This window comes from Notolepis coatsorum (assembly GCF_963971535.1).
Source record: "Notolepis coatsorum genome assembly, chromosome: 18".
In the NCBI taxonomy this organism is placed as follows: domain Eukaryota; kingdom Metazoa; phylum Chordata; class Actinopteri; order Aulopiformes; family Paralepididae; genus Notolepis; species Notolepis coatsorum.
Genome location: NC_140182.1, coordinates 49225013 through 49252834, shown reverse-complemented (window position 1 = coordinate 49252834; position 27822 = coordinate 49225013). Strand labels below are relative to the sequence as shown.

The 27822-nt window shown below is 46.0% G+C and overlaps 1 protein-coding gene across 1 annotated transcript in view; it reads left to right on the top strand.

Moving 5' to 3' along the window:
- The window catches only part of dennd4a (DENN/MADD domain containing 4A), an 81299-nt gene that overhangs the window by 30332 nt on the left and 23145 nt on the right, over positions 1-27822 (top strand). Inside the window, exons 6-22 of the mRNA XM_084334296.1 lie at positions 1-13; positions 1337-1403; positions 3090-3148; positions 3399-3543; positions 6247-6422; positions 6850-6950; positions 7807-8025; positions 8526-8671; positions 15845-15978; positions 16334-16466; positions 17818-18024; positions 18144-18272; positions 18526-18670; positions 21417-21539; positions 22613-22723; positions 26428-26508; positions 26603-27435. The exon at positions 1-13 is cut by the window's left edge and continues 226 nt beyond it. Of these exons, the coding sequence (XP_084190422.1) occupies positions 1-13; positions 1337-1403; positions 3090-3148; positions 3399-3543; positions 6247-6422; positions 6850-6950; positions 7807-8025; positions 8526-8671; positions 15845-15978; positions 16334-16466; positions 17818-18024; positions 18144-18272; positions 18526-18670; positions 21417-21539; positions 22613-22723; positions 26428-26508; positions 26603-27435 (2822 nt within the window). The remainder of the gene's footprint in view (positions 14-1336; positions 1404-3089; positions 3149-3398; positions 3544-6246; positions 6423-6849; positions 6951-7806; positions 8026-8525; positions 8672-15844; positions 15979-16333; positions 16467-17817; positions 18025-18143; positions 18273-18525; positions 18671-21416; positions 21540-22612; positions 22724-26427; positions 26509-26602; positions 27436-27822) is intronic.

Here is a 27822-nt window from a genome sequence, read left to right as displayed (position 1 = left end):
TGCCGATAGAGAAGTGAGTAATATCCTATGTATTCTTTCCTTTTTAACTCAGTGGACGCCAAGGGGGCGCTGTTTACCTTCTGGTTAGAACGCCATCGCTGTAATGCAATGGGGAGAATGCCATGTTTTGCGAGTGCTAAAACGATATGAAATATTATAGCTATGGATCTAATAAACACATCGGTTGTCAGTGAGTTTCTTCCAGTCAACATGCAAAAAACAGATAATTTTTTCATACATACATTTTCGTTTTATACCGTGGTTAATATGAATATAGTTCCAGAGCGATTCTGTCTAATCTCAAGAAACTCGAGCAAACCGCGCTTCAATGTATTTCCTTAGAAATCGTGCCATTTGTCGCTTGATTTATGAATCGTTCTGAAAATAACGCTAGATTATCGGTATTATATGTGTCATCATGCGCGAACAGAAGCGGGGCTGAAAAATCGATTCTCCGTGCATTGGTCGCAGCCAACCGCACGCACGCACGCACGCACACACACACACACACACACACACACACACACACACACACACACACACACACACACACACAACATGCGTGATCGTTACAAAAGAAACATCTGATTAACCCAAGATTGGTAACATAGACAGAGTCCTTACCTCACATCTGACGTACTGCTAAAAGATTAATCCAATTCCTGATCGCCATTCCAAATATTGATCGCGTTTATTGATCCAACGTTATATGTCCAAAACTCATAATCCACGCTGCTCACAGTCTCCCCAGTCAATGTGTTATAACGAGACTGCATGCCCGAGAAGGAAAACCTGGACCGGACTTGTTAGATCAGCGTACAGCATTTCAATGATGTGCAATACTGGCCGGAAGGCGTTAGGCGGCGATATTGGCCTTTTGCAAGCTCAGACCCATTCCCAATGATAACATCAGGCTGGATGGATGAAAAATGAATGGATATAGCGAATAAAAGAAATAACGATTAAAACCCGACTTTTCGTGTGATTGGCGCTCAACGCATGGCGAGTTAACCCGACTTTTCTCGTGAATGGCGCTGAATGAGTTAAGATTAAAAAAAATATATTTCTTTAATTAATGAATTTATCATAAAAAAAAATAAAGAATTGGCGGGTCCAAAATTAATGTTGTTGTTTACATGTTGCATGCATGTATCCCCTCCTTACTTCCCATTTCCCCATGTGGAATGGACCTGATTGGATAAATGGCCTGCTGGTGCTCTAGTGCGACATCTAGTGGCCAAATGATATCCATAGCACCTTTAATCTTCACAGTCTGAATTACTTCACAGTCTAATGAATCTTATATTTAGTTTTTTTGTTTGTTTTTTATCCAAAGGCACATCTCTCACTTCATGCAGACAGTACCATTCCCCTCTTCTCAGAGACCGCGCATTCTGGTACAGGTGAGATTCCACTTGAAATTCCTAAAGGCTAAAACATTCTGTTTGCACAAATCCCTTTCTTTTGGAGCCAATGCAGCTTTCCTGAATGAATGAATGAATGACTTTATTTGACAATATAAAAAATAAACATGTGACAGAAGAGCACAGTCGGGATATACTGCCAAGGATGTAACACAAAAAAGCTCAGAGCTTATTTCCATTGTGGTCCTTGTAGGGGGGTGGGGGAATGTGATGCTTAACACATGCATCATACAAAACGTGACATCACATATACCATTTAACATTTATATACATACAGACTCATACAACATGCAAGGGTGCCTTAAGCTAAGTGTCTAGGTATAGTCCCTTTTGAGCCATGTCTTCAGGCTGGACTTGAATCTAACGGCACTGTCTATGGTTTTCAGTTCACTGGGCAGACTATTCCAATAGACAGCTGCTGAATATAAAAATGACTCCTTCCCCATACAGCTCCTGAATCTGACTGGCACAAAGTCAGTTGAGCTGCGCCTTGTTTGGTAAGCATGGGTGTCTCTGATTCGGTTGAAGTAATTGTTAAAGTACACTGGCACTACCCCATGCACTATTCTGTGAACTAGGCACATCCCTATCTGGTTTACTCTGTCTTCCACCTTAAGCCATCTCATGACCTCAAAGTGAGATGGGTCAAGGTGGGTTCGAGCAGGTAGCCTTAGTATTACCCTGATTAGCTTGTTTTGTGATGTCTGTAGTTTTATTTTCTGACTTTTGGGGGCACTGTTGTACCAGGAGCCACACGCATAGTCATAGTGACACTGTATGAGAGCTCCAGCAAGAATCTTCATCGCTGACTGATCTAAAAAATTTGAGATTCTGGCTAGGTATCTAGTCCTGTTATTTATCTTTGTAAGTGCTTGGTGAGCCATGCTTTCCCCTGATAAGCTGTTTTCCAGGACGCAACCGAGATATTTCACAGATGTTTTGTCTGTGAGAACAGTATCTCCTATTCTAATGTTAAAACCTGGCGATTTTCTGAGCCTGACCTTTGACCCGAATAAAATTTACTCAGTCTTCCCCACGTGGAGGGACAGCTTGTTGTGGCCTAGCCAGTCGCTAACCTTCTCTAGTTCTGCACTCAATGTCTGCTCAACCACTTTTTTGTCTTTGTGAGACACTAGTAGGGCGGAGTCATCTGCGTATAAAAAAAGGTCACATGAGCAAGCTGCTTTCAGGTCATTTATATACAGTAGAAAGAGGAGCGGACCCAAAACACTCCTATACATCTTAACTAGGGATGTCCGATATTATCGGCCGACCGATATTATCGGCCGATATCGGCAGTAAAATGTGATATCGGAAAATATCGGTATCGGTTTAAAAACAAAAAAAAACAATAACAATATTTGTTATATATATATCCAGTGAAATTATTAGTTACCTGAAATTATTCAGTTTTTTGGACGGGGAAACCCTGCATATATCGGTATCGGTTGATATCGGTTGATATCGGTATCGGAAATTAAGAGTTGGACAATATCGGAATATCGGTATCGGTAAAAAAGCCAATATCGAGCATCCCTAATCTTAACCAATATGGTGTAGCGAAATGTAGGCCGGTAGGTCACGTGGAGGTGGTTCTCTGCCCTCTGGATGATGTTTGACCAGGGCTGCGTGTGAACCAGTGTGTCTTCTTTGTGTCTTTCACAGCTGTCTCCACATGACAGCCTGATACTGAGTCAACCCGTCTCCTCACCGCTGCCTCTGAGGTAGGAAACATCATTTGACCCCACAAATGTTAAACGATGACATGTTTACTACTGTCTCACCCTGTCTCACCCAGTAGTAGTAGTAACAAAAAGTGCACAAATATAATTTAGTTTTGTGTGTGTGTGTGTGTGTGTGCCTGTGTGTGTGTGCATACGTGCGTGTGCGTGTGCGTGTGCGTGTGCGTGTGCGTGTGCGTGTGTGTGTGTGTGTGTGTGTGTGTGTGTGTGTGTGTATGTGTGCATGTGGTAGTGGTGGCAGCCTGTCCACTCTGCTGGTGAACCTGGGTCCTAAGAACGCGGCCACTCTGCTGGTGCTGGCCGTCACTGAGCACAAGATCCTGGTCCACTCCCTGCGTCCAGCGGTGCTGACCAGCGTCACAGAGGCCCTGGTTTCTGTGAGTCTCTCTCTTCCACATCATTTCCACCTACTTCTTTCTGCTTCCTCTATAGTGTGTACTGTTCTTTCTGCTTCCTGTACAGTGTGTACTGTTCTTTCTGCTTCCTCTACAGTTAGGGTGACCAGATGCAAAAAGTCCAAAAGCAACAGTAAGATTGCGGGACAGATAGATAATGTAAATTATTTTAAAGGTTGCCAACTCAAAAGATAAAATAACTTTGATATAATGTGTATCAGGCTTATCAAACACATATCGTGTCCGCAGTTACACTTTTGCCCACTAGTCGATGTACAGAGCTTGCTTGAATAACATTGCGGTTACAGTGTAGTCATTTAGCAGACACTATTATACCAACACGACTTAGAATTAGTCCAATTAAGTGGCAAGAAATACAACGCTTCGGCGCGAGAGAGTGGTTACAAAATTCAGTGTTGCTGCTACCAGCTCCCAAAATGCAGCTACAATCCCATCGGGCTACCTAAGAGCTACACGCCGGCCGAGTCATTATTATAGCATTGTGGCATTGCATTGGTAATACAGTATATTACGATACAATCTAGTTCTTCTAAACAAAGTTTGATCTTACCTTAATTGTTCTTCACTTTATACTTTTTGTTTGAGCATGCAGCTTCCAGTAGAGCCTTATCCTTGATTACGTGCATGTAGAATTCCATACAACTCTATCCGAAGTTGGTCTTGACTTGAATTTCAGCCTTAATAAGCTCCACACTGCACCGGTTTCGTTGGTCGGTCCACGCCATTGCCATCAGGGAAAACACCCTCTCAACGAAAGCGTGTGTTTCTTTGTGTCGCTTGTGCTGCCTTGTAATGTTTATAAACTTTTTTTAACAGCGCGCTAAATTACTACCAATCAGATCTGCGATATGAGGTAGCGTCACGAGCAATGTGTGTGGACAAGAGGAGGGTTGCTAGGGTAATGTTTACTGTAGGGAGGGCTTTAAGACCCATGTTTTCTTTTTGCTTCGAAAAGCGGGACATCATCTCAATATGCGGGACGTGGGACATTGGGTCAAATGGCTGTCCAGTACAACCAAAAGCGGTGTATGGCGACTGTCCAAACATTTACGTTGTCACAGAGAGACTAAATCGGGCAAATAATTATACCTGCCAGACGCGCTGCTTGTCATGAAATCACTGCTCCAGGATACTGCGTTTGGTTATTTTATTGAAGTTAAAACAGTTCATATAGTAGCATCATAATAAAGTGAAACCCGCCGGTGAACAGCTGACTTTTACTACTACTACACCACGTGACCCCTTTGTGAATGGCGTAACCATAACAACCCATGTTGTCTATACCTGTCACCAACAAGCGGGACACCTGGTCACCCTATGTACAGTGTGGACTGTTCTTTCTGCTTCCTGTGCACTGTTATTTCTGCTTCCTGTACAGTGTGTACTGTTCTTTCTGCTTCCTGTTCAGTGTGTACTGATATTTCTGCTTCCTCTACACAGTGTGTACTTTTATTTCTGCTTTCTGTGCAGTGTGTACTGTTTTTTCTGCTTCCTGTACAGTGTGTACTGTTCTTTCTGCTTCCTGTTTAGTGTACTGTTCTTTCTGCTTCCTCTACAGTGTGTACTGTTATTTCTGCTTCCTGTTCAGTGTGTACTGTTCGTTCTGCTTCCTGTTCAGTGTACTGTTCTTTCTGCTGCCTCTACAGTGTGTACTGTTATTTCTGCTTCCTGTTCAGTGTGTACTGTTCTTTCTGCTTCCTGTTCAGTGTACTGTTCTTTCTGCTTCCTGTACAGTGTGTACTGTTCTTTCTGCTTCCTGTTCAGTGTGTACTGTTCTTTCTGACTCCTGTTCAGTGTGTACTGTTCTTTCTGCTTCCTCTACAGTGTGTACTGTTCTTTCTGCTTCCTGTTCAGTGTGTACTGTTCTTTCTGCTTCCTGTTCAGTGTGTACTGTTCTTTCTGCTTCCTGTTCAGTGTGTACTGTTCTTTCTGCTTCCTGTTCAGTGTGTACTGTTCTTTCTGCTTCCTGTACAGTGTGTACTGTTCTTGGTAAATTGTGGATGTGGCTGGTAAATCAGTCAGTAGCCACTTTGGCAGGTAACAGTTAGGTTCACGTGTTCAGTTTGTCTGTTTTTTAAATATGTTTTGCCTAAATTGACCAAAAAACAATGCTGGTTTATTTTGCACATAATCTCACACACATCCAAAAACTCTACAGTTTTGCACACATTCATTTAGTTTGACAATTATTGAGAGTAAATTAGTTTGAATATGACCACCAGTGATGTCATCTGGAACATTGAATCCTAAACTCCATAAAATTATACGGTAGCAGTCCATATAAGTGTTGCTATTTTGCCACCTATATCATTTCATTGAGCTGTAATCAACACAAGGATTCAAAGTCCCCGATGACATCACTGGTGGCCATATTCAAACCCATTTACTGGATGTGAGTTATTGGATGTGTGTGAGATTATGTGCAAAATAATTCAGGATTATTTTTTGGTGAAGTACCCCTTTAAATATCGGCTGGGGAATATTGGAGTCCTGCAGCCACTGTGGCTGGTTTTACGAGAAAGTGAATTGACCTTGATCTCAAACCCTGCCCTCTTTTGTTGATCCTCCAATCAAAACTGTTGCTTCCCTCAGACAATCAAAGTTGAAGTCAATTGTGTGCCCTCGTCTTGGAGTATTATACTGACGGTCTCTCCACCCCCACAGATGATCTTTCCTTTCCACTGGCCGTGCCCTTACATCCCCCTGTGCCCGCTGGCCCTGGCCGACGTGCTCAGCGCACCGTGCCCGTTCATCGTGGGCGTGGACTCTCGCTACTTTGACCTGTACGTGCCCCCCGCTGACATCAGCTGTGTGGACCTGGACACCAACACCATCTCCCAGTGAGTGTGAACCCTGAGTGTGTGACCGATGGTTACCCTTAACCCGGAGTGTGTGACCGATGGTTCCCCTTAACCCCGAGTGTGTGACCGATGGTTCCCTTTAACCGTTGACTCCCAGGGACTCGTCTTCATCTCATGCCTTCAGCTTTTCCCAGGACGAAGTCGCTCTTAACGCTACATGAGGTTATCGGTATCGTACATCAACGCCAGCCTCTCTTATGCAACGTGGGGGACTATGGAATGTGAAATATTCAAATTGGATGAAAAGAGAGAGCGCTGAGGCACGGCTGTTCTCCCACATGAAGGCAATACATATATTGTGGTGGAGATTAAGTTGTCAGGGCTGGTGTCAGCAAGTCTCCCTCCCCAGATCTCCTCTTTCTCTGTCCTCCCCTCTAATGATTAACATGTGCTGCTGTGTTTGCAGCAAGGAGGACAAGAGGGCCCTGACATGGAAGATCTTGCCCAGGAGGGCCTGCAAGCATCTCCTGAATAACTTGGGGAAGCTCCACCAGCAGCTCGTCGACGGTGAGTCCAAACAGAGGGTGTTATGTAATGGCACTTCAGTAAACCAAACCCTTGCTTGCAAGGTTGTCTGCTTTCCCAATTGTAGTTTATGACGTACTGGTTTCAGTAAGGAAGTCTAACAATGCTATCGAGCTGAGAGACCGATCTATTTACCCAGAAACTTTTTTTTTTTATCCACTTTTTCTCCCATTTTCTATATTTTCTCCCATCCCAATTTCGTATCATCCAATTCAACCCTCCCCTGTCACGAACGCTGTTTCTTGCCTCCCACAAGCCGGCTGCAATGTGGACTAAGTCATACATAGCACAAGTCCCCTCCGGTACTTGAGGTAACAGCAGTCGCATCTTTTCACCTGCGCAGCTCGATCTCTCAGTGGCGAGGAGTAACGCGTGGGAGGCTCACGCTGCCCCCGACACTTCCTGATTCTACTGCGCAGGCGCACCAACCGACCTGTAGGAGTCGCTGTCCACAACGCCCGATCCCCACCCATCAGTTTCCCACCCCCTAATACGGCCAATGTGTATTAGTATGAACGACCAGCTAAACTGAAAGCAATGTGGAGCGCTGGGCTCGAACAGGCGAGCCCAGCGTCTCCGCATTCATGGCGAGCGCCTTGCCCACTACGCCACGTAGCCGCCCTTTACCCAGAAACCTTTGTCCCACAATATGACGTAGAAAACCATGTGGCGTCCCTTTTGACAGCTAAACTGTGCTTCTCTGTTAGTGGAGTCAGCAATTTGCGAGTTTGAGCTGCATGTGTTTGACTCTGTAAAACTGACAGGCTCTTGTTAAAACCATGTGACATGCCGTCAGGTAACTCACTATAACCAACATTTTACCCACCTGTGCATCCAGGCGGTCAGCTGAGCCACGAGGACGGCCAGAATGAGCAGATGGTGACTGATAGTGAGCTCGACGGGGGGAAGAGCCTCCACACTCTGGAGCTGGAGATCCAGGAGGCCTTCCTGCGCTTCATGGCGGCCATCCTACGCGGCTACCGCTCCTACCTGCTGCCCATCACCCAGGCCCCCTCCGAGAAGACCACTGCCGCCAGCTCCCTCTTCGACCACCAAGGTATGCCTCTGCCTCTGTCATGACGCCCAGAGAGTGTCCTGTTACACAGGATCATGTACTATGCTGATGACAGCTTGTTCTTGTGTCGCTGTCCTGTGATTCAGCTACAGTATGTAGTAGGGCAGGGAGTCCTAAGTTCAAAGTTTGGCCTAAATCACCCCTAGAATGATGGTATAGTTTAAAGCCTCCGTGCAAATTAGGCATGGATGACATGCCAGGCAAACAACCATGATTAATAGCACATCTCCTACACACATCTGTGTGCTCTTATGTAAGCTGTGAACTGGAAGACAGCTCGTTTCTTACCAGAGTATTAACCTTCTGTCATGTGGGCTGTGCTCTGCGCGCCGACCCTGACCACGCCGGCATCTTGTTATAGCAGCCCGTGCATCACAAATGCATTACAGACGATGTAATCACAGGCCTGCAGGACAGTCTGCCTGTCACATTCACAAATGGCTCTTTTCACACAGTGGTTGTTTTGTCATCTCGTGCCACAGGGTTCCTCAAGAGCCGAGACCGTTCGCATCAGAAGTTCTACTCCCTGATGACCAAGACTCAGATGTTCATCCGCTTCATCGAGGAGTGCTCTTTTGTCAGCGACAAAGACGCCAGCCTGGCTTTCTTCGACGAATGTGTCGATAAGGTGAGGTTTGTTACTCGCTCTGTATATTGCTGACAGTGTTTCTTCTGTGGCGGAAACTATTCTGCAAAAGGAAATTCATCATTCTGGTCCCTGTTCTCTGGTGCTATACGCCAACAAGGATGTATCTACTTTGACGGAACATCTCTCTGAATGAGCGCAAGTCGGAGGAAAGGTTTCTCTCACATCAGCCTCTCCATTGAGACGTGCTGCTTTATTCACGCCTATTGGCAGAACTGAATAAGCAACTCTCAGGAACTAATACAAATAACCAAAGAGATAACTCGATGATATTACAAAAGCAGAACTTACTCAGCAGTACAAGAACGGGCTTTTTTTGTATGGATCTGGAGGATATCGCGGTTGTATTGCTCCAAAAGGAATCTATTAACGTGACTGGTAAGCTACGGAGACCCTCTGTTAAGACGGGCAGCTTGTCAAACATAGCTGGCTCACAGACGGAAAACTTGTCGGACATATCAACAGTAATCAAGGGGGGCGGGGCTTTGCGATAGGTCAATTAGCCCTTCAACATCTCAGAGCCACTTGTTAACACCAGCACTAAGCTTCCCTAATCACTAATTGACCTCAAGCCCCGCCCTCTTTTCTTGATCTAAAGTAATTTAGTGCTCGAGTCCAGTGGTGGCCTTAGCTCTGTTTCACCCGTTTCAATTGAAACAGGCCACGCCCCCCCTCTAGCAGATGAAACCATGCCCCCGACATAAACAAAGTAATGGAAATCTCCAGGGTCTAGGTGAGCTGCGTTGTGGTGAGTTTCACACAGTGGCTAGCTTCAGGCCTGATTCACAAATGAGCCTAAAACATTATACTTTCATTGGCTTCCCATTGCAATTCTGGGTGAGGTGCAATATAATGTATTACTGTATGTTTACAGACACCTCATAATTTGCTGTTTCTTTCGCTTGCTCGTGTGCGGGCGCTCCCTCTCCCTATTTTCTTGCACCCCTCAGTTTGAGAATCACTGGTTTAGCTGGTGTGTGTGTGTGTGAGAGTGTGTGTGAGAGTGTGTGTGAGAGAGAGAGAGAGAGAGAGAGAGAGATCTGACAGCAGTTACACATTTAAGTCAGAGAGAGAAAATTAGCATGTCAGAGATTTATGTTTCAGTTTATGTCCAAGGCCCGCTTTACATTCTTCTGTAAATGTACATGCAGGGGGTGGGTTGTTAGGATAAGATAAGGGCCACATATTTGACCTTGAAACGGGCCCCTTGAACCTTAAGGCCGCCTATGGTTGAATATAGTTCAAGTTTTTGGCATAACGGAATGAGAATGAGATTTTCAGGCATATTGCTGCAAATTACACCTGAAAAAAGGAGGTTGTCTTACATTTGTGGACTAGAAATCTGAGGTCTCGTGGGGAAAGAAAGTTCAACTTTCAAGTGATATTTAGCCCCTTTCCCAGTAAGCTAGTTTGAACATCAATTGATTCCTTCCGATCTCTAGTTTCATGGCTTCACGCTAGCTTAAGAAACCATTACCATCTTCAAAAGACAGTAATGTTAATGTTGGGTGATCCAACGGCTCATCATCTAGGTTTTACAGGGTTGTAAATGGGCCATGTCAACCAAGCTCAGGCCTGCTGAGGAGTTATAATTCACATTTTAAGATCATGGTGAAATCTAGTTGAAATATAAGCTATGGCTCTATTTTATACTTTGATATATAAATTATGTTAGATATACTCCTACCAGTAGGTACTGTTTAATTACATTTCTATTTAATAATTTAATTTAAAAGATGTAAATATATACCTACCTTGTTTTATTCAATGTGTTAGTTATTATGTTAGTATACTGGTACATTCTGTCATCATATAATCAGGGTAGGGCTGGGCGATATGGCTTCTAAATTATATCACGATATTTTCTGGCTCTATCACGATACACGATATATTTCCTCTAAAGCACTTAAAAATGCTTGATTTAACCCTTTGATGGATACAGTCACGCAAATATGATGATTATAATAGTCCCTGCAACATATGTCTGCATTAAATCACGAAGATGCTTTCAAAAATAATTAAATGAAAAGTTTCTAAAATTTTAAAAGAGTAGTCTACTGACACACTAATACAGAAAAAAATGAATTAACATCTAAGACTATTTATATAAAAACTCTTGGGTGCCTAAGACTTTTGCACAGTACTGTGTTTTCTATCCACTTTAGCCAAAAATACACACATTATGGATGAGGGTTTGTGCAAAACATCACAATGTCCACGATACATTTAAAAAGTGTATTGTTAATGAACTGTACCCGATATTTATTTAATATCGTCATATTGCCCACCCCTAAATCAGGGTGGTCTTCAGTGGTTGCATTTGTGTTATCAATACATTATAATCTCTTTATGGAAAAGCTCTTTTCCTCGTCCTTGGACGGTGGCTCAGCCTCGCTGGTGGCTTGTTGGTGTTTGCGTGGGCATTATGAATAAATCATGTGAAAAGACTGAGAGACGGTAGCACGAGAGTTCTCCTAGGCTAGGGTGAGCATTAGCTTGTCCCTGTGTGTTAGCGATCTTGGTGTGCATGATTGAATCAAGTGCCATTCGGGTGAACAGAGAGGCTGTGCAGAGTTTACTGTAGACCAGTGGTTCTCAACCTTTTTTGGGTCAACGCCCCCCTATCTGACATCCATGTTCCATAACGCCCCCCTCAACCTCCTACACCCAATGGGAATTACATTTTTGACTCTCAATTATGATTATTTTCTGTTTATCATGGGTATCTATGAAATTCTAAGCCATTAATGTTTCTATTTGGCTCAGTGTTGTGTGTCAAATGAAGGCTTCTAACAATAATACAATTCATTATTATAATGTTTTTGCTGGGTTCAGATTCTGACTCATTTTACTACCAAGTGTGTATAAATTAAACATTACAAAAAATAAAGTGTTTAATAAAAATAAAAAATAAACTCTAATAAGAAAGTGACACTTTTTGTTGTTGTTGTGCTGATATTAAAACAATGATAATAAATCAAATAAACGAGTGCTCCCTTTGAGCATCTCAACACCCCCCTTTCAACAATTCTGCAACCAGCACCCGCCCAACACTCTCTGAGGGGTGGTACCGCTCCTGTTGGTACCCTACTGTAGACTCTTGAGATGAGTCCGGGACACTGAAATGAATTGACCTTATCTCAAACTCTGCCCTCTTTTCTTGATCCTCCAATCACAACTGTTGCTTTTTCTGTCCATTATCTTCTTGTTCACAAAAATATGACAATAATATTGTCAAAATATGTCGAAGAATAAATGGGAGAGACAGAGATGAGGGCAACAGTTGAATCATTGCTGTCTCAGAGTCATGTTGAACTGTTACATCTGCTGGTGTGTTACAGCTTCTGACAGCAATAACTGTCCTTCAGGAAGAATGACAAAGCCAAACATCCCTCCCAAGGGGGATTCCGTGGTTAATGAAAGTTGCCCAATCAGGAAGTGACACTGTTACCCCGCGGACCGGTAGTGCTCTCGTATGAATTGCTATTGCGGCTTTTATGGAGAAGTCAAATGGGGTCAATTTGCTCGAGGATTGAGAAAGACCTCTTCCGCTTTCAAGAGGAAAGGCAGCGAGAAGCGAAATAGAACAGGAGGCATGAAGGTCAGTTGAGAGCCTGTTGACTGAATCATCCAATTGACTGAGCACTAGAGAGGTGTTCAGCCACCCCTGTCAGCCACACGCACTGATCATATGTATATACTCTGTCAGGATCTATGGGTAACAGTACTGCATATTTGCATATCGTATATGTCACAAATGTAACGGTACTAAATACCTGTATGTCATGTATGTCCCTATGCCATAAATGTCATAAATGTCACTATGAATTGAAAATGGGGGACCCTGATGTAAACAAGACGAAAGTCTTTCTCTGGTCTGCATCCCCTTAACAATTGTGTGTATTGAGCCGTACTGTATTGTACCCATTCTGCAATCTGTTAAATAAAGTTTTCATTCATTCATTCATTCATTCATTCATTCATTCATTCATTCATCCATTCATCCATTCATTCATTCATTCATTCATTCATTCATTCATTCATTCATAAAAATGTTTACTGTATTACTCACTGTGTCAAAACGAAATCTGAAACTGACTCGAGGAAACACAAACGACCTTTTGTACCAAAGTGACACTATTATGATCTTCCAGTTAAAGGTGCTATAGATAAAATTATATGTAAGTGAGTAATCATGAAAAAAAAGTATATATATATATTAGGGCTGTCAGTTTATCACGTTAATTAGATTAATTAATTACACAGCAAATTATCGCGTTATGAAAATTAACTCAAAATGAATCATCTTTTTTTTGTATCATTCATTCCATAAGAATGTAGAATACACATTTACAGATTTCTTTTTAATATGGTCCATTTGCATGTTCTTGGTATCTGATTCTAGGGACATCTATGAATCTCAGGGAATGTATTCCCAGTAGGGATGTCCGATATTATCGGCCTACCGATATTATCGGCCGATATCGGCATTAAAATGTGATATTGGAAAATATCTATCGTTTTTTTTTAGTTTTTTTTGTTTGTTTTTTACATTTCTATAACCTTTATTTACCCAGGCAAGCAAGTAAGAACAAATTCTGATTTTATTTATTGTCAAAAGTATGCATAATGTTGTGTTAATTCCACAACAAGAGATATGTAATGTTAATTGCCTGAAATTATTCCATTTTTTTGGGGGGGGGGGAAACCCTGCATATATCGGTATCGGTTGATATCGGTATCGGAAATTAAGAGTTGGACAATATCGGTATATCGGTATCGGTAAAAAAGCCAATATCGAGCATCCCTAATTCCCAGTGTCAGAAATACTGTGGGCTAGATCCACAAAGAATGGATTGCACAGTGCAAGTTGCACCCTTACTTACAATTCATTATGAATTGAAAATGGGGGACCCTGATGTAAACAAGACGAAAGTCTTTCTCTGGTCTGCATCCCCTTAACAATTGTGTGTATTGAGCCGTACTGTATGGTACCCATTCTGCAATCTGTTAATAACATTTTCATTCAATCAATCAATCTGCGTGGTGATTGATTGAACGAAATTTTTATTTTGAGTAAATTGTAATGAACCAAATGAGAATATCAATAATTTTTTTTTATCTTTGACTGTGAATAACACCATGCTCAAATTGACCAGACCTGAAAAATCTAAGCAAATTAATAGATGGAAGATGATTAAACAGAAGGTTTTATAGATACAGTACTGAATTCTGCCATCCGGACACATGCAATTTGAAATATGATTATAGAATATCAGGCATAAAATGGTTATGCGATTAAAATGTGATTCATTAGATTAATTTTCTTAATTGCCTGACAGCACTAATATATATACATCCACAGAGCTTTTAAAAAGGTGCAGAATTAAAGTATTGCTTTTCCTCCCAAAAAATTATTGATTGATTCATTTATAATAAAAAAACATTTGGCGGGTCCAAAATGTATGTTGTTGTGTGCATGTATCCCCTCCCTACTTCCCATTTCCCCACGTGGAATGCACCTGATTGGATAAATGACATGCTAGGGCTCTAGTGCGACATCTTATGGCTGAATGTTATCTATAGCACCTTTAATCCTTCAGACGAAGAACCGTATGAGACTGTTTTAGTTTTGAGATGAGTACCGTAAAACCTCAATTAAAAGCCCAGTCCCATATAGACGCCTTGTCCCTTTTGTGTTTTTGGCTATGCGTTTTGACAAATAAAGGCCCGTTCTCTATCAGAAGCTGGGTCTACATTAACTGTTTATCTGGTTGCCATTGACGCTGCAAAGCAGTTTAGGTAACTTGCATTCAAGTCTGCTTGTCGTCTCATTTTTGTCATTTAAGTGACGCTTATATCCAAAGCAACTTACAAATGGTAAATGGCTGCATTTATATTTTATCCAAAGCGCTTTACAATTTGTTCCTCACATTTTACCCATTCACTCACACCGAAGGCGGAGGCAACCATGCAAGGTGCCAACCTGCTCATCAGGAGCAGTTAGGGGTTAAGTGTCTTGCTCAAGGAGACTTCAACACACTGCCCAAAAGGAGCTTGAATCTAACCGGGAACCTCCGGATTACCAGGCGACTGCTCTACCTCCTGAGCCACTGTCAAGTTTTGTACAACAAGTCAGCAGGAAGGGTACAACTTTTTCAACTGAATAACAATGTTCATCAAAACAGTGTTGAAACTTTGGTGATGCAGTGTTGAGTGCATAGTAGTAGAGACATATTAGTACTAGGTTGTAATATAGGCAAGGAAGATTTAGTGGAAAAGTGCATGATAGTAGAAGAAGGTTAGCGTTTTTTTTTCTATTTCAGATATTGATTGAAGAACTGTGTTTTTAGTCGCAGACGAAAGATTGGGCGTGTCTCGGCTGTCCTAACTGGTGGGAAGTTCGTTCCACCAGTGTGGAGCAAGGACAGAGAATAGCCGGCTTCTCTTTGATGACCCTCCCGGAGCTCGGATTTCTGTCTGCACAGCGAGCGTTACGCTTGGAGTGATATGTAGACGGGAGATGTTGTGTACTGCTGAGGCGTCTCATATACGTCCCATAAAATGGCTATACAACTGTGAGTGTACTGGCTTTTCAAAGACTCATCTGAAGGGTTCTACTATATAGCAGTTTCATAATAGATTTTCTCCCTTAAACGAGAGTATTATGGACTTCACCTTGAGATTCTCCTTTCGTGAGAGATCGCTGCCTCCCTCACCCAGTGGCCCTCGCTGAAGAGCTCCCCAGACAATGACTCACTCGTTGTGATGTGATAAAGGAAGCATCTCTCTGCCGGCGCAGAGAGATATGGTCTCATGTTCCTATTCAGTCTTGGAGGGGGGGGGGGGATCAAACCCTCCTCGGCATCGCCGTTTAGATAAATGTAATGGGGCCACAGGCCGTAATCCAGACACGACCCTTGTGTCTGATCTGATCTGAAGTCAGAGGTCTCGTATCCACATGCTGTGCTATTAGTGAGCTCCGTATGCACAGAGCTGCTCCCCAGAAAGCAGGGGTTCAAAAACTCTCCACACTGTGGTGCTTTGTGTGGACAGGCAGGTCAGGTAGGGGTGGATCAATGATGATCAATGAATGTGTGTGTGTGTGTGTGTGTGTGTGTGTGTGTGTGTGTGTGTCTCTCCCCCCCCTCCTAGATGGACAGTGAACGGCCAGAAGACATCAGAATGATTGAAGTAGATGAATCCCACCGCAGCGAGCACACAGTGTACGTCAACCCTCCAGAGCTGCCGCCGCTGCCTCAGGGAGAGGAGCATCCTCTGTGCTATAGGTACAGGCCTTTTCACGCTGTTCTCACTCTTATCTCTCTCCCTCACCCCTCTCTCTTTCTTGCACAAATATATTCACAGAGCACAGTGCCCGAGGCGACAGAGCAGACGGTGCCGGTCCCCAGGGAGACTGAGCTTAAATAGCCTCTATTGTTGCTGAATCTGTCACTGCTGTAGGGCTTTGTAAATTATCTTTGAGCTGGAACACATTGGAGTTTGGTTGTGCGCTCCAGCATCCAGGGCTGCTAAAGCCACCTTAGTGTGCATATCTTGTCTTTGCCCATGTTTGTGTGGACTAGACTACGTTTGATGTTTATTTTGGTCAAAGTATCTGAGGACGCGCGTCTTGTTTTACAGCTACTCTGGCTTCCCTGTGCTGAATGCTGATCTTCTGGAACCGCTGGAGGGGCCAGACCCTCCTTCAGCCAGCATGATCCCACGCCACAGCAGCCCAGCCAGCCCCACAGCAATCTTCAGACGCTCCAAACAGGTCAGGCATGCACAATCAAGTCGGACTCTTGAGGAAAACGTAGAGCAGTGGTTCTCAAACTGCGGGTCGTGACCCAAAGTGGGGTCGTGGGTAGATGACAGTGGGGTCGCGCATTGGCAAGTAAATAAAATAAAAAAATAATAACAATCATATCATAAATAAATATGCATGATCAAGTTCAACAACGTGTGCTTTTATTTCGATATTCCTTAATAATTCCACCTTGAAATGATGCGATACATTAACACATTCTGCGCCACGCAGTATGCCCATCTATACCACTCTCTGCCAGTGCTGTAACCCTATGGAGTGGCTCACCTTCTTTGCAGGGCTATAACTTTGTAAATATTATAGCTATATCGACATTACTATGGCCCATTCAACATCGGGTATCTATCGTTCCGGATGTGGGAACATTATATTTTTCCATTCATACATTGTCGTGTTAGTACCGTCGTGAATATGCTTTTAGACTGTATAGCAGTAATTCCTAGAACGCGCATTATAGGCCCCGACACGTATTATACATAATCGATTGGCGTTTCGTTCCTATACACGCTATATTAAAAAATTCAAATGCATATGATCACTATACATTATGCTCCATCATGCGTGAAGGAAAGGGGGGGGGGTCGTTTATGATTCCTTGATTGTCACTAACGGCTTTCTTTAGTACGACACCATACGTTGATCGGATAGATTGCAATGAAATAAATGGACAATCGAGCTGGAATTAACATTAGATTCCTCTTACCTGTGGTCGATGCGTCTGGTGGAAAAAAATTCCAATTATTTGATGTCGATCTGCTATATCCATTTTCCGTTTGTATGACGCAATAAACGCCGAAAGCATATTGATTCTTGCGTCTCGAAAGCGATCCCATGCACTCGAGTGTGTATCTTGATCCACGTTACAAGATATCTCTGCCGGAGGATTTCCCCAGATGCACAGAGCGCCACATCCAGTTTAGAGTGGAGTGCAACTCGCCCGAAATCCACCAGGCGGCGGTATTGAGGCGTTGAAATATCAGACAGGGTCCAGCTGGCTCCCGGAGCCTTCCTGGAAGAATTATGAATGCCAATAGCGAATAAAGGAAATAATGATCATAAAAACGAGTAAACTCGTTGTTGGCGCTATTCGATTGGCGGGCAATAACGTTTTTGGCGCAAGATATGTTAAGTGTGGGGTCGCCAAAAAGAATCCTAAATAAAATGGGGGTTGTGGTATTAAAAAGGTTTGAGAACCCCTGGCATATAGAATCCAACTGATTTCACCGTGGCCTTCGTGCGTTTAGCTGAGTGAAAATGAATTATCTCAATGTTTGGTCTTTCTTTCTCTTTTTAATTGCAGGAGATCAGATCGGCTCAGAGGATGGCCAAAACCTATTCATCCATGCCTCAGATGTGGTCCAAATGCCTGCTGCGCCACTGCTACGGTCTATGGTTCATCTGCCTCCCAGCTTATGTCAGCACTTGCCACTCTAAGGTGCGGGCTCTCCGCATGGCCTATGATGTGCTGAGGCAAATGCAAGACAAAAAGCTGCAGGCACCAGATGAGGTGAGAAACAACACAAACATGCATATTCAACCAAAGAGCACATCAAAATGGACATGGTGATGCATTCCGTGTTGTTCCGTGTCATCATGCTTTTTGTTTAATTTTGTTTTCTACCCAAGGTGTGCTACCGCGTTCTGATGCAGTTGTGTGGTCAGTACAGCCAGCCTGTCCTGGCCGTCAGGGTGTTGTTCGAGATGAAGAAAGCTGGGGTTCACCCCAACGCCATCACCTATGGCTACTACAACAGGGTGAGTTTAGGCACCTTTCATAATAAGAGACCAACAAACAGATTTGATTTCATTGGTGTCTTCCCCCCCCCCCAGGTTGAGCTGGGCACCCAGTTTTAACATGCATCTCTGTACTGTACTTCTTGTATTGTTGTATATTGTTGTATTGTGCTGTATACCATGGTATGTTTTGTGCCACATTGCATTGCCTGTGTTAGCCCTTTATTGACCTGTACAGCACGATCACTGACTAATTGAATTGTCCTTGCTCCAGGCCGTGTTGGAGAGCACATGGCCCTCCAGCACCAGGGGAGGCTACTTCCTGTGGGGCAAGCTGAGGAACGTGGTCCTGGGGGTGGTCCAGTTCAAGCATGTGGGGAGGAAACAGCAGGCTCCTCTCAGAGATCCCCAGCTCTCAGGTAGGACTACAGACCTGGTTATAGCCACCTAGTCTATGAGGACAGAAAGTCCAACATAACGTCCAACATATAATGGAAACCGTTTCTTATTTTTAGTAAGTATGTATGAATATTAATATTTCAGATCAGAGGGTTTGAGGTGTTGAACGTCGCAGCTTTCATATTTCTGCCTATCTATGACTTCCCTATAAATTAAATAAATTGTGAATTTCTGATTATGAATCCCCCCCCCCCCCCCCTACCTCTTTATATAAGTTATGATGGAATCAGAGTCTGGTCTCCGAGAGGGGGGGCGGGGGTCTCTCCCACCAACCTCTCATCCCGGGTTGTATAATACACCAGGTTCATACCGACACAAGCCTCCTCCAAGTGATTTATCTTTCCACCCAACTCTTAACTCATTCAGCGCCAGTCACGATGATAGTCGGGTTAATTCGCCATCGCTTGAGCGCCAATCACGAGTATAGTCGGGTTTTAATCGTTATTTCTTTTATTAGCGATATCCATTCATTTTCATCCATCCAGCCTGACGTTATCGTTGGGAATGGGTCTGAGCTCGCAAAAGGGCAAATACCGCCGCCTACGCCTTCCAGCTGGTATTGCACTCCACTGGGAATGGTGTAGTTTCTTTTCTGGGACGATCCGAGCCGTGCGGGCGGGGTTTAAATACTCAGGCGAGGTAGGCCTCAACAACGATGGCATTGAACAGTAACCCCGCCCGTTGTGTAACGTGTAACCGTAGGTAATGTGGTACGGACCTCCACAAGCAGTATTTGGAATGGCGATCAGATAATTGGATTATTTCTTTTGCATTACATCAGATACAAGGTAAGAACACTATATATATTTATTATATATAAATATAAATCGTTTGGCGGCTGGGTGGCGCAGTGGACTAAGCGCTCATCACCAACGCGAGAGACACTGGTATCGAATCCGGCTGTCAGCGTTGCCTCCGGCTTGGCCGGCCGTCATACTGGCTCAATTGGCAGAGTCAGTGGGAGGGAAACCGGTTGGTGGGTCTGGGTCATTGTAAACAGCGACTCCTACAGTTCGGTCGGGGCGCCTGCACAGCGAGGGAAGGATCTGGAGGGAGGTAGTGTGACCTTCCACACATTACACTCTCCCAGTGAGAGTCTGCGCTGCCAGGTGAAAAGAAGTGGTGGGCTGGGTACACATGTGTCGGAGGAAGCATGTGATAGTCTCCGCCCTGCCAGACCGACGGTAGGGGGTAGAGTGCGCAACGACCAGGAAGGGGATTGGGAATTGGCATAACGACTAACATTGGGAGGGGAGAAAAACGGAAAAAGAAGGGGGAAAAAGATAATAAAAAAAAATCAATTTGATCGTTGATCTGATATTTATTTCTACCCCGATCGACACGGTCTCTGTTTGTGTATGTGTGGCTGTGTGCCATTGGTGGCAGGAGGGGGGGGAGCCCCACGGTCCAGGGCTCTTTTCATTCTTGCACGAGGAAGGATAATAATGATGATCTAGCATTGATTTCAGGAAGATTCGATAATCAGGCGAAAAATGACAACGTGTTTTGTGTATTCCACTATTGTGTATTTGGCTATTATCGTGTCTTTTCCTTGGATTACTAGAAATCACCAAAACTATACTCGTATTCAAAACGGTATAAAACGGAAATGTACCGATGAAAAAACTATCCGTTTTGTACATGTTGACTGGAAGCAACTCACTGATAATCGACGGGTGTATTAGACCCATAGCTATAATTTAAGATATATTTTAAGCACTCGCAAATCTCGCAGTCCCCCCATTGATTAAAGCGGTGGCGTTCTAGCGCCATCTTGCGGATTAAGCTCCGGCGCTGAATGAGTTAATCAACGACTCCAATTAAAGACTGAAGAGGCTCTCCTCCCACGAGTCGTCACAGTGCACAGGTCTCTCTTGATGTCAGCCCCTTATTCCCACAACACAGTTAGCTGGAAATGCTCATTACCAGAGTGTCTCTGCAGGGACGAGGAAACGCCACACGCTTCTCCACGGAATGGGCGTTTATTTCTCAGATCCTGACATCCCTTTCATGCAGCGATAGATGTATTTGAATTGGATGATAATGATGATGGCGATGACAGTAGCTTTATTATGTACGGGTATATTTTTTGGAATGTTCACATGCTAGCTAGGTTCTCGTTACGTAACCACATTAAGATAAGAAAAGATCAACCTTTATTCACCCCGTGGAGAAATCCAGGTGTCATAGCAACAGCAATTTTTCATTTCAACCTTTATTTAAAATCGTAAGCTTCTGAGGTTTCCCTCATTTACAGAAACGACGATTAAACAATACATAATAAAAGCAATATTCACGACAATTAAACACCAGAGTAAAAATAAATGTTTTTTTTTAAATAATTTTTAAAGATCAGTTAAAACAGTTACAGGTAGTCACACAATGGTCTGAAATCATACGTTTAAACATACCAAGGGAAGGGAGAGCCTCCAACTTCAGAGAGAGTTGGAGGACATTCCATGAGTTAGAGGCATCAAAGGAAAAAGCTGACTTCCCTACATCAGAACAGCAATGACAGTGAAGAGAGAAGGAGAGGAGAGATACAGGACGGAATAAGGATCCAAACAAACCAGAATAGCAAGAATAAAATATAGATTCAGAATAAATATAAAGATCTGCCCCGAACTATACTAAGACTATACTGTTCTACAACCCTGCCTCCGCTTCAGAGCCAACCCTCCATCTGTTCTGTTATCTCCTCCTCAGACGGCAGTGATCTGGACACGGTCAGCCATGGCAGTCTGGACAGTGCTAATGACTCCGCGGAGCGCGCCTCCATAGACGCCGACTTCACCAAGATGGATTCCAGCGACGACAGATCCAGTACAGGTAGCTACTCCCCTCTCCACGGCATCGCTCCCCTCTCTCGTCGCTTCATTCTATCTCTGCCGCTCCCCCTTCTCTTTATTTGTCTAGGCTGATGTTAGCGATGGATAGAGAGTTCACGTCCGGGCGGCTCAGACAGCTCAGCACGCTCACCACCACCACTCATTTCAGGGGGAGTTTGGGGTGAAACTGTGGATAGCGAGGCACCAGACCTTATCGCCCTGACCTACGACATCAGCTTTTGGACTAAGTCGTATCTACCCATTTAGATAGGGGGGGCCTGAGAATATTCTGGTTGGTAGATATGACTTAGTCCAGCTGTAGGTTAGGAGAGGGTAAACTATGATCTGAATAGTCACTTGTTTATTTTCTCATTATATTCAAGTGAATTAAATAATAGTGAAATCAAACTATTACCAATGCTTCTATGGACCCCCTGGGATACCTTCAGGGACCCATGGTCCCCAGACTCCAGGCTGAGAACCACTATATTGCATGTCTCTCTCTCTCTCTCTCTCTCTCTCTCTCTCTCTCTCTCTCTCTCTCTCTCTCTCTCTCTCTCTCTCTCTCTCTCTCTCTCTCTCTCTCTCTCTCTCTCTCTCTCTCTCTCTTTCTCTCTCTCTCTCTCTCTCTCTCTCTCTCTCTCTCTCTCTCTCTCTCTCTCTCTCTCTCTCTCTCTCTTTATCCTTCCACTGTGATGTGTCTAATGAAGCAGAAATTCCAATTATAACAATAATCTTTAAAAAGTGCTAATAAATTGTAGAGAAAGCTTGTAGCGCATCCTGACGCATTCGTTTGACCTCGTCAGTATCTCATCTAACCTCTCGAAAGGTGCTGCTGCATACCTGAGCTATATACAGCTGCTGCTGCTGCTGTTCTTCTATTCTGGGAGCCTCTCTGTACTCTACGCCTCGGGGAGTGTCACCAGTGTCTGTCGGAGAGGAGAAGAAAGACTCTCAGATCAGCTGTCTCTCATGAAAAGATCCTAAGAGACGGAAGAGGACGGTTTTAGAGCAAGGAGAAGAGTCTATATGCAATGCATGACATTCAAGGTGTTTTGTTTTTTTCTTTCTCAGGTGGCCAATCAGATCAAGGCTATGATTCGCTGTCCAAAGAGGAGGAGAGGGTGGGAGGCAGAGAGAGTGACGGGACGCCGCTGGTGGAGGACAAAGGCCAGAGGGAGTCCAGTAAGTTTGGGGATGAGAGAATGTGCTTATAATCCCTCGAGCCACTTAATGAACATTGAATCATGATGTATCGGCAAGTGGAATGAATTCTCTCTCTTTTTAAGATGCCAGTCGTCTCCTGGTGTGGGCGTCGTGCGCTCACCACACATCCATTTAACCGCTATATTTAGACGTTTTCTAGATTTAATTTATAATCCGTGAAATCTAAGAATCGTGTTGCGTAACCGAGAAATATATTATTTGAGTTGATTTATATCAGTGTTTTGCCGTGAATCATTTTATTTCTTATTTAAACCCGGGCACAATATATCTAGTCTTATAACTCAGATTCAGTACGCTTGTCGTAGTCTCAGTTACTTTAGTAGGTCTTCATCTTAAGGCACCAACTCTGTGACATTTCACAATACTCCACCCTGCTCCTCTCCCCCCTGTTCCTCTCCCCCCTGTTCCTCTACACCCTGCTCCTCTCCACCCTGCTCCTCTCCACCCTGCTCCTCTCCACCCTGCTCCTCTCCACCCTGCTCCTCTCCTCTCCACCCTGCTCCTCTCCACCCTGCTCCTCTCCACCCTGCTCCTCTCCTCTACACCCTGCTCCTCTCCACCCTGCTCCTCTCCTCTACACCCTGCTCCTCTCCACCCTGCTCCTCTACACCCTGCTCCTCTCCACCCTGCTCCTCTCCTCTCCACCCTGCTCCTCTCCACCCTGCTCCTCTCCACCCTGCTCCTCTCCACCCTGCTCCTCTACACCCTGCTCCTCTACACCCTGCTCCTCTCCACCCTGCTCCTCTCCTCTCCACCCTGCTCCTCTCCACCCTGCTCCTCTCCACCCTGCTCCTCTCCACCCTGCTCCTCTACACCCTGCTCCTCTACACCCTCTCCTCTCCACCCTGCTCCTCTCCACCCTGCTCCTCTCCTCTACACCCTGCTCCTCTACACCCTGCTCCTCTCCACCCTGCTCCTCTCCACCCTGCTCCTCTCCACCCTGCTCCTCTCCTCTACACCCTGCTCCTCTACACCCTGCTCCTCTACACCCTGCTCCTCTCCACCCTGCTCCTCTCCTCTACACCCTCTCCTCTCCACCCTGCTCCTCTCCACCCTGCTCCTCTCCTCTACACCCTGCTCCTCTACACCCTGCTCCTCTCCACCCTGCTCCTCTCCACCCTGCTCCTCTCCACCCTGCTCCTCTCCACCCTGCTCCTCTCCTCTACACCCTGCTCCTCTACACCCTGCTCCTCTACACCCTGCTCCTCTCCACCCTGCTCCTCTCCTCTACACCCTGCTCCTCTCCACCCTGCTCCTCTACACCCTGCTCCTCTCCACCCTGCTCCTCTCCACCCTGCTCCTCTCCTCTCCACCCTGCTCCTCTCCACCCTGCTCCTCTCCTCTACACCCTGCTCCTCTACACCCTGCTCCTCTACACCCTGCTCCTCTACACCCCCTCCTCTCCACCCTGCTCCTCTCCACCATGTTCCTCTCCACCCTGCTCCTCTCCACCCTGCTCCTCTCCACCCTGCTCCTCTCCACCCTGCTCCTCTCCACCCTGCTCCTCTCCACCCTGTTCCTCTACACCCTGCTCCTCTCCACCCTGCTCCTCTCCACCATGTTCCTCTCCACCCTGCTCCTCTCCACCCTGCTCCTCTCCACCCTGCTCCTCTCCACCCTGCTCCTCTCCACCCTGCTCCTCTCCACCCTGCTCCTCTCCACCCTGCTCCTCTACACCCTGCTCCTCTCCACCCTGCCCCTCTACACCCTGCTCCTCTACACCCTGCTCCTCTACACCCTGCTCCTCTCCACCCTGCTCCTCTCCACCCTGCTCCTCTCCTCTCCACCCTGCTCCTCTACACCCTGCTCCTCTACACCCTGCTCCTCTCCACCCTGCTCCTCTCCACCCTGCTCCTCTCCACCCAGTTCCTCTCCACCCAGTTCCTCTCCACCCTGCTCCTCTACACCCTGCTCCTCTACACCCTGCTCCTCTACAGCCTGCTCCTCTCCTCTACACCCTGCTCCTCTACACCCTGCTCCTCTACACCCTGCTCCTCTACACCCTGCTCCTCTCCACCCTGCTCCTCTCCTCTCCACCCAGTTCCTCTCCACCCAGTTCCTCTCCACCCTGCTCCTCTACACCCTGCTCCTCTACACCCTGCTCCTCTACAGCCTGCTCCTCTCCTCTACACCCTGCTCCTCTCCACCCTGCTCCTCTCCTCTCCACCCTGCTCCTCTCCACCCTGTTCCTCTCCACCCAGTTCCTCTCCACCCTGCTCCTCTACACCCTGTTCCTCTCCACCCTGCTCCTCTCCACCCTGCTCCTCTACACCCTGCTCCTCTACAGCCTGCTCCTCTCCACCCTGTTCCTCTCCACCCTGTTCCTCTCCACCATGTTCCTCTACACCCTGCTCCTCTCCACCCTGTTCCTCTCCACCATGTTCCTCTACACCCTGCTCCTCTCCACCCTGCTCCTCTCCACCCTGCTCCTCTCCACCCAGTTCCTCTCCACCCAGTTCCTCTCCACCCTGCTCCTCTCCACCCTGCTCCTCTCCACCCTGCTCCTCTACACCCTGCTCCTCTCCACCCTGCTCCTCTCCCCCTGCTCCTCTACACCCTGCTCCTCTACACCCTGCTCCTCTCCTCTCCCCCTGCTCCTCTCCACCCTGTTCCTCTACACCCTGCTCCTCTCCACCCTGTTCCTCTCCACCCTGCTCCTCTCCACCCTGCTCCTCTACACCCTGCTCCTCTCCTCTACACCCTGTTCCTCTACACCCTGTTCTTCAAAGAACACTGTGTGCTGTGGTCTTTCTCTGCCCTCGTCTACAGTGTATGTTTATCAGCTGGCACATAAGAGTGTGTGGCAGGAGGCCTGCTGGCCAGAACCAGAGTAAAGGCTGAACCTCACTCACCACTTTTAGGGTTCTGCAAGGTGTGATTGTCTACAAAAAATTAAATAATAATTAAATAATCATAATATAGACCAGGGGTAGGCAACCCTAGGCATTTTCATTGGCACAGGGGGCAGCATAAAAAAAATATATATATACTTTTTTTTTTGCTTTGAAATATTAGAGTGAAATATTTTGAACTGTTGTCGCATTTATCTTGTTGAAATCCTCCCACAGGTTCTTTTTTGTAAGTCGAGTATATCAAGGAGGCTTTTCTCTGTAGCTCAGATGTTTTGTTTGAAGGCTTGCCAAACAAAGAGACAATCAAATCAAGGATAAAAGATATCCCCATGTCAGCTTGAAGTGTCGAGCGACGCATCAACGAAATGTCAGAAAATATCAGAGAACAGCAAACAGCTGGATTAAAAGATGCTCCGGTGTGCAGCTTAAAGTGACCAACTACAGCCCCCAGATAACGGAGCTCAATAAAGCAAAACTGTTTGTCTGCATTGCACCCCCACCCCAACTCAGATTTAGGGTTGATACAACCATCATAATAATATTGTTAATAATAACAATAACAATAATGATGTAATAATGTAAAAATCATTAAAAATACCTGATTATGAGGGGGGAAAAATTACGATGCATGGAATATTGTTGAGGCACACTAGTTACAACTATATTTCAAACAGGCACTCCATGTCAAAAAGGTTGCTGACCCCTGATATAGACGGACCAGTATTGATAAAATGACCAAAAACATCAATCTTCAACTCAAGTTTTATTGTTAGTATCTTGCTAACTGTCTGGTGTGGTTTAAATTTGCAGCACCTGAAATTGAGAATTCAGTTTCGACAAGGACCGCGTCTCCCTGTACCGGATTCTCCAAGTCAACCGACACCGGTACAGGTCAGTCCTGCTCAAGACATTCTGCTTATAACTGCTGTTGTGTTTCTCAGCATTGGGAGTCATGAATGTCTTTCCGCGTGTGTTTTGGTCACAGGTAATAAAGGCAGAAGGTATTCCAGTCCTCCGTCCGGCTGTGACAGCGACGTTCCCTGTGGAGTTCTGCCAAAGAAAGAGAGGCCCACCTCTCTGGACCTGTCCGGGGGCCAGAGGACTCCACGGCTGGGCGGTTTGAACCTCAGCTCCGCTAAGCAGCACCACCTAGCTGCCGACAGACTGCGTGGGGTGGAGGAGGAGGGGGAGAGGAGCATGGAGAGGAGCTCCAGGGGAGAGGAGAGGCCTGGAGCCTGCTCTGTGTCTGTAGAGCAAGGCGACAGCTGCAGTGACGGGTCCATCACGAGGACAGGTATTGAGATGGGCTTCGACCCTCTGTCCCTGATGGTGGCGGAGACGGAGCAGGAGAGCGACCGGGACGACCGCAGCACGCCGACGGCCCGCCGGGACCTGGCCGAGGAGATCGAGATGTACTTGAACAACGTCAGCAGCCCCTTGAGGAGCCGTGCCCCCAGCGTGGATCTGCAGAACCCCTCCAGCCCCGTGCTCCGCTCCCCCACCTCCCCTCGCCGCTCCCCTCGCCGCTCCCCACGACCCCCCCCCCTGCTCCGCTCAAACACGCACCACCTCCTCACCGTCAAGCCCAAGGACCGCCTCAGGACCTCCCCATCGCTTCCCCTGGGGGTCAGGGAGCGGCCCTCCTCCCTGGTCTCCCCCTCCTCGCCTACTCCTTCCACCTCCTCCTTCTCCATGGACTCTCTCTTCACCCCGACCCTGGACGTCTTCAAGAGCAGCGTGATATCGGCGGGGAAGGGGGTGGCGGAGAAGGCCAGCCGCTTCTACTCACGCCTGTCCTCCCAGACGTCGCTGACGCAGGTCAGTGGTGCATCATTACTCACTGTCGTCTCTGATAGCATCTGTGGTGCTCTGTGTACAACTGGCCATCTGGGAGAGCAATCAGAGACGGACCCTACTCTGATTTACTGGTGATGGAGTCTGCCTATTCCTACTCCTCCTTCCACTTTCCCCCCTTCTCTTCCTTTGTCCCCTCCTCCTCTTCCTCCTCCTCTGTCTCCTCCTCCTCTTCCCCCTCTTCCTCTTCCTCCTCCTCCTCCACTTTCTTTTCCTCCACTTTCCCCTCTTCATGTTCCTCCTCATTCCCTTCTTCCTCTTCCTCCCCATCTTCCTCTTCCTCTGTCTCCTCCTCATCTTCCCCCTCCTCTGTCTCCTCTTTCTCCTCCTCCTCCTCTTCCTCCTCCTCTG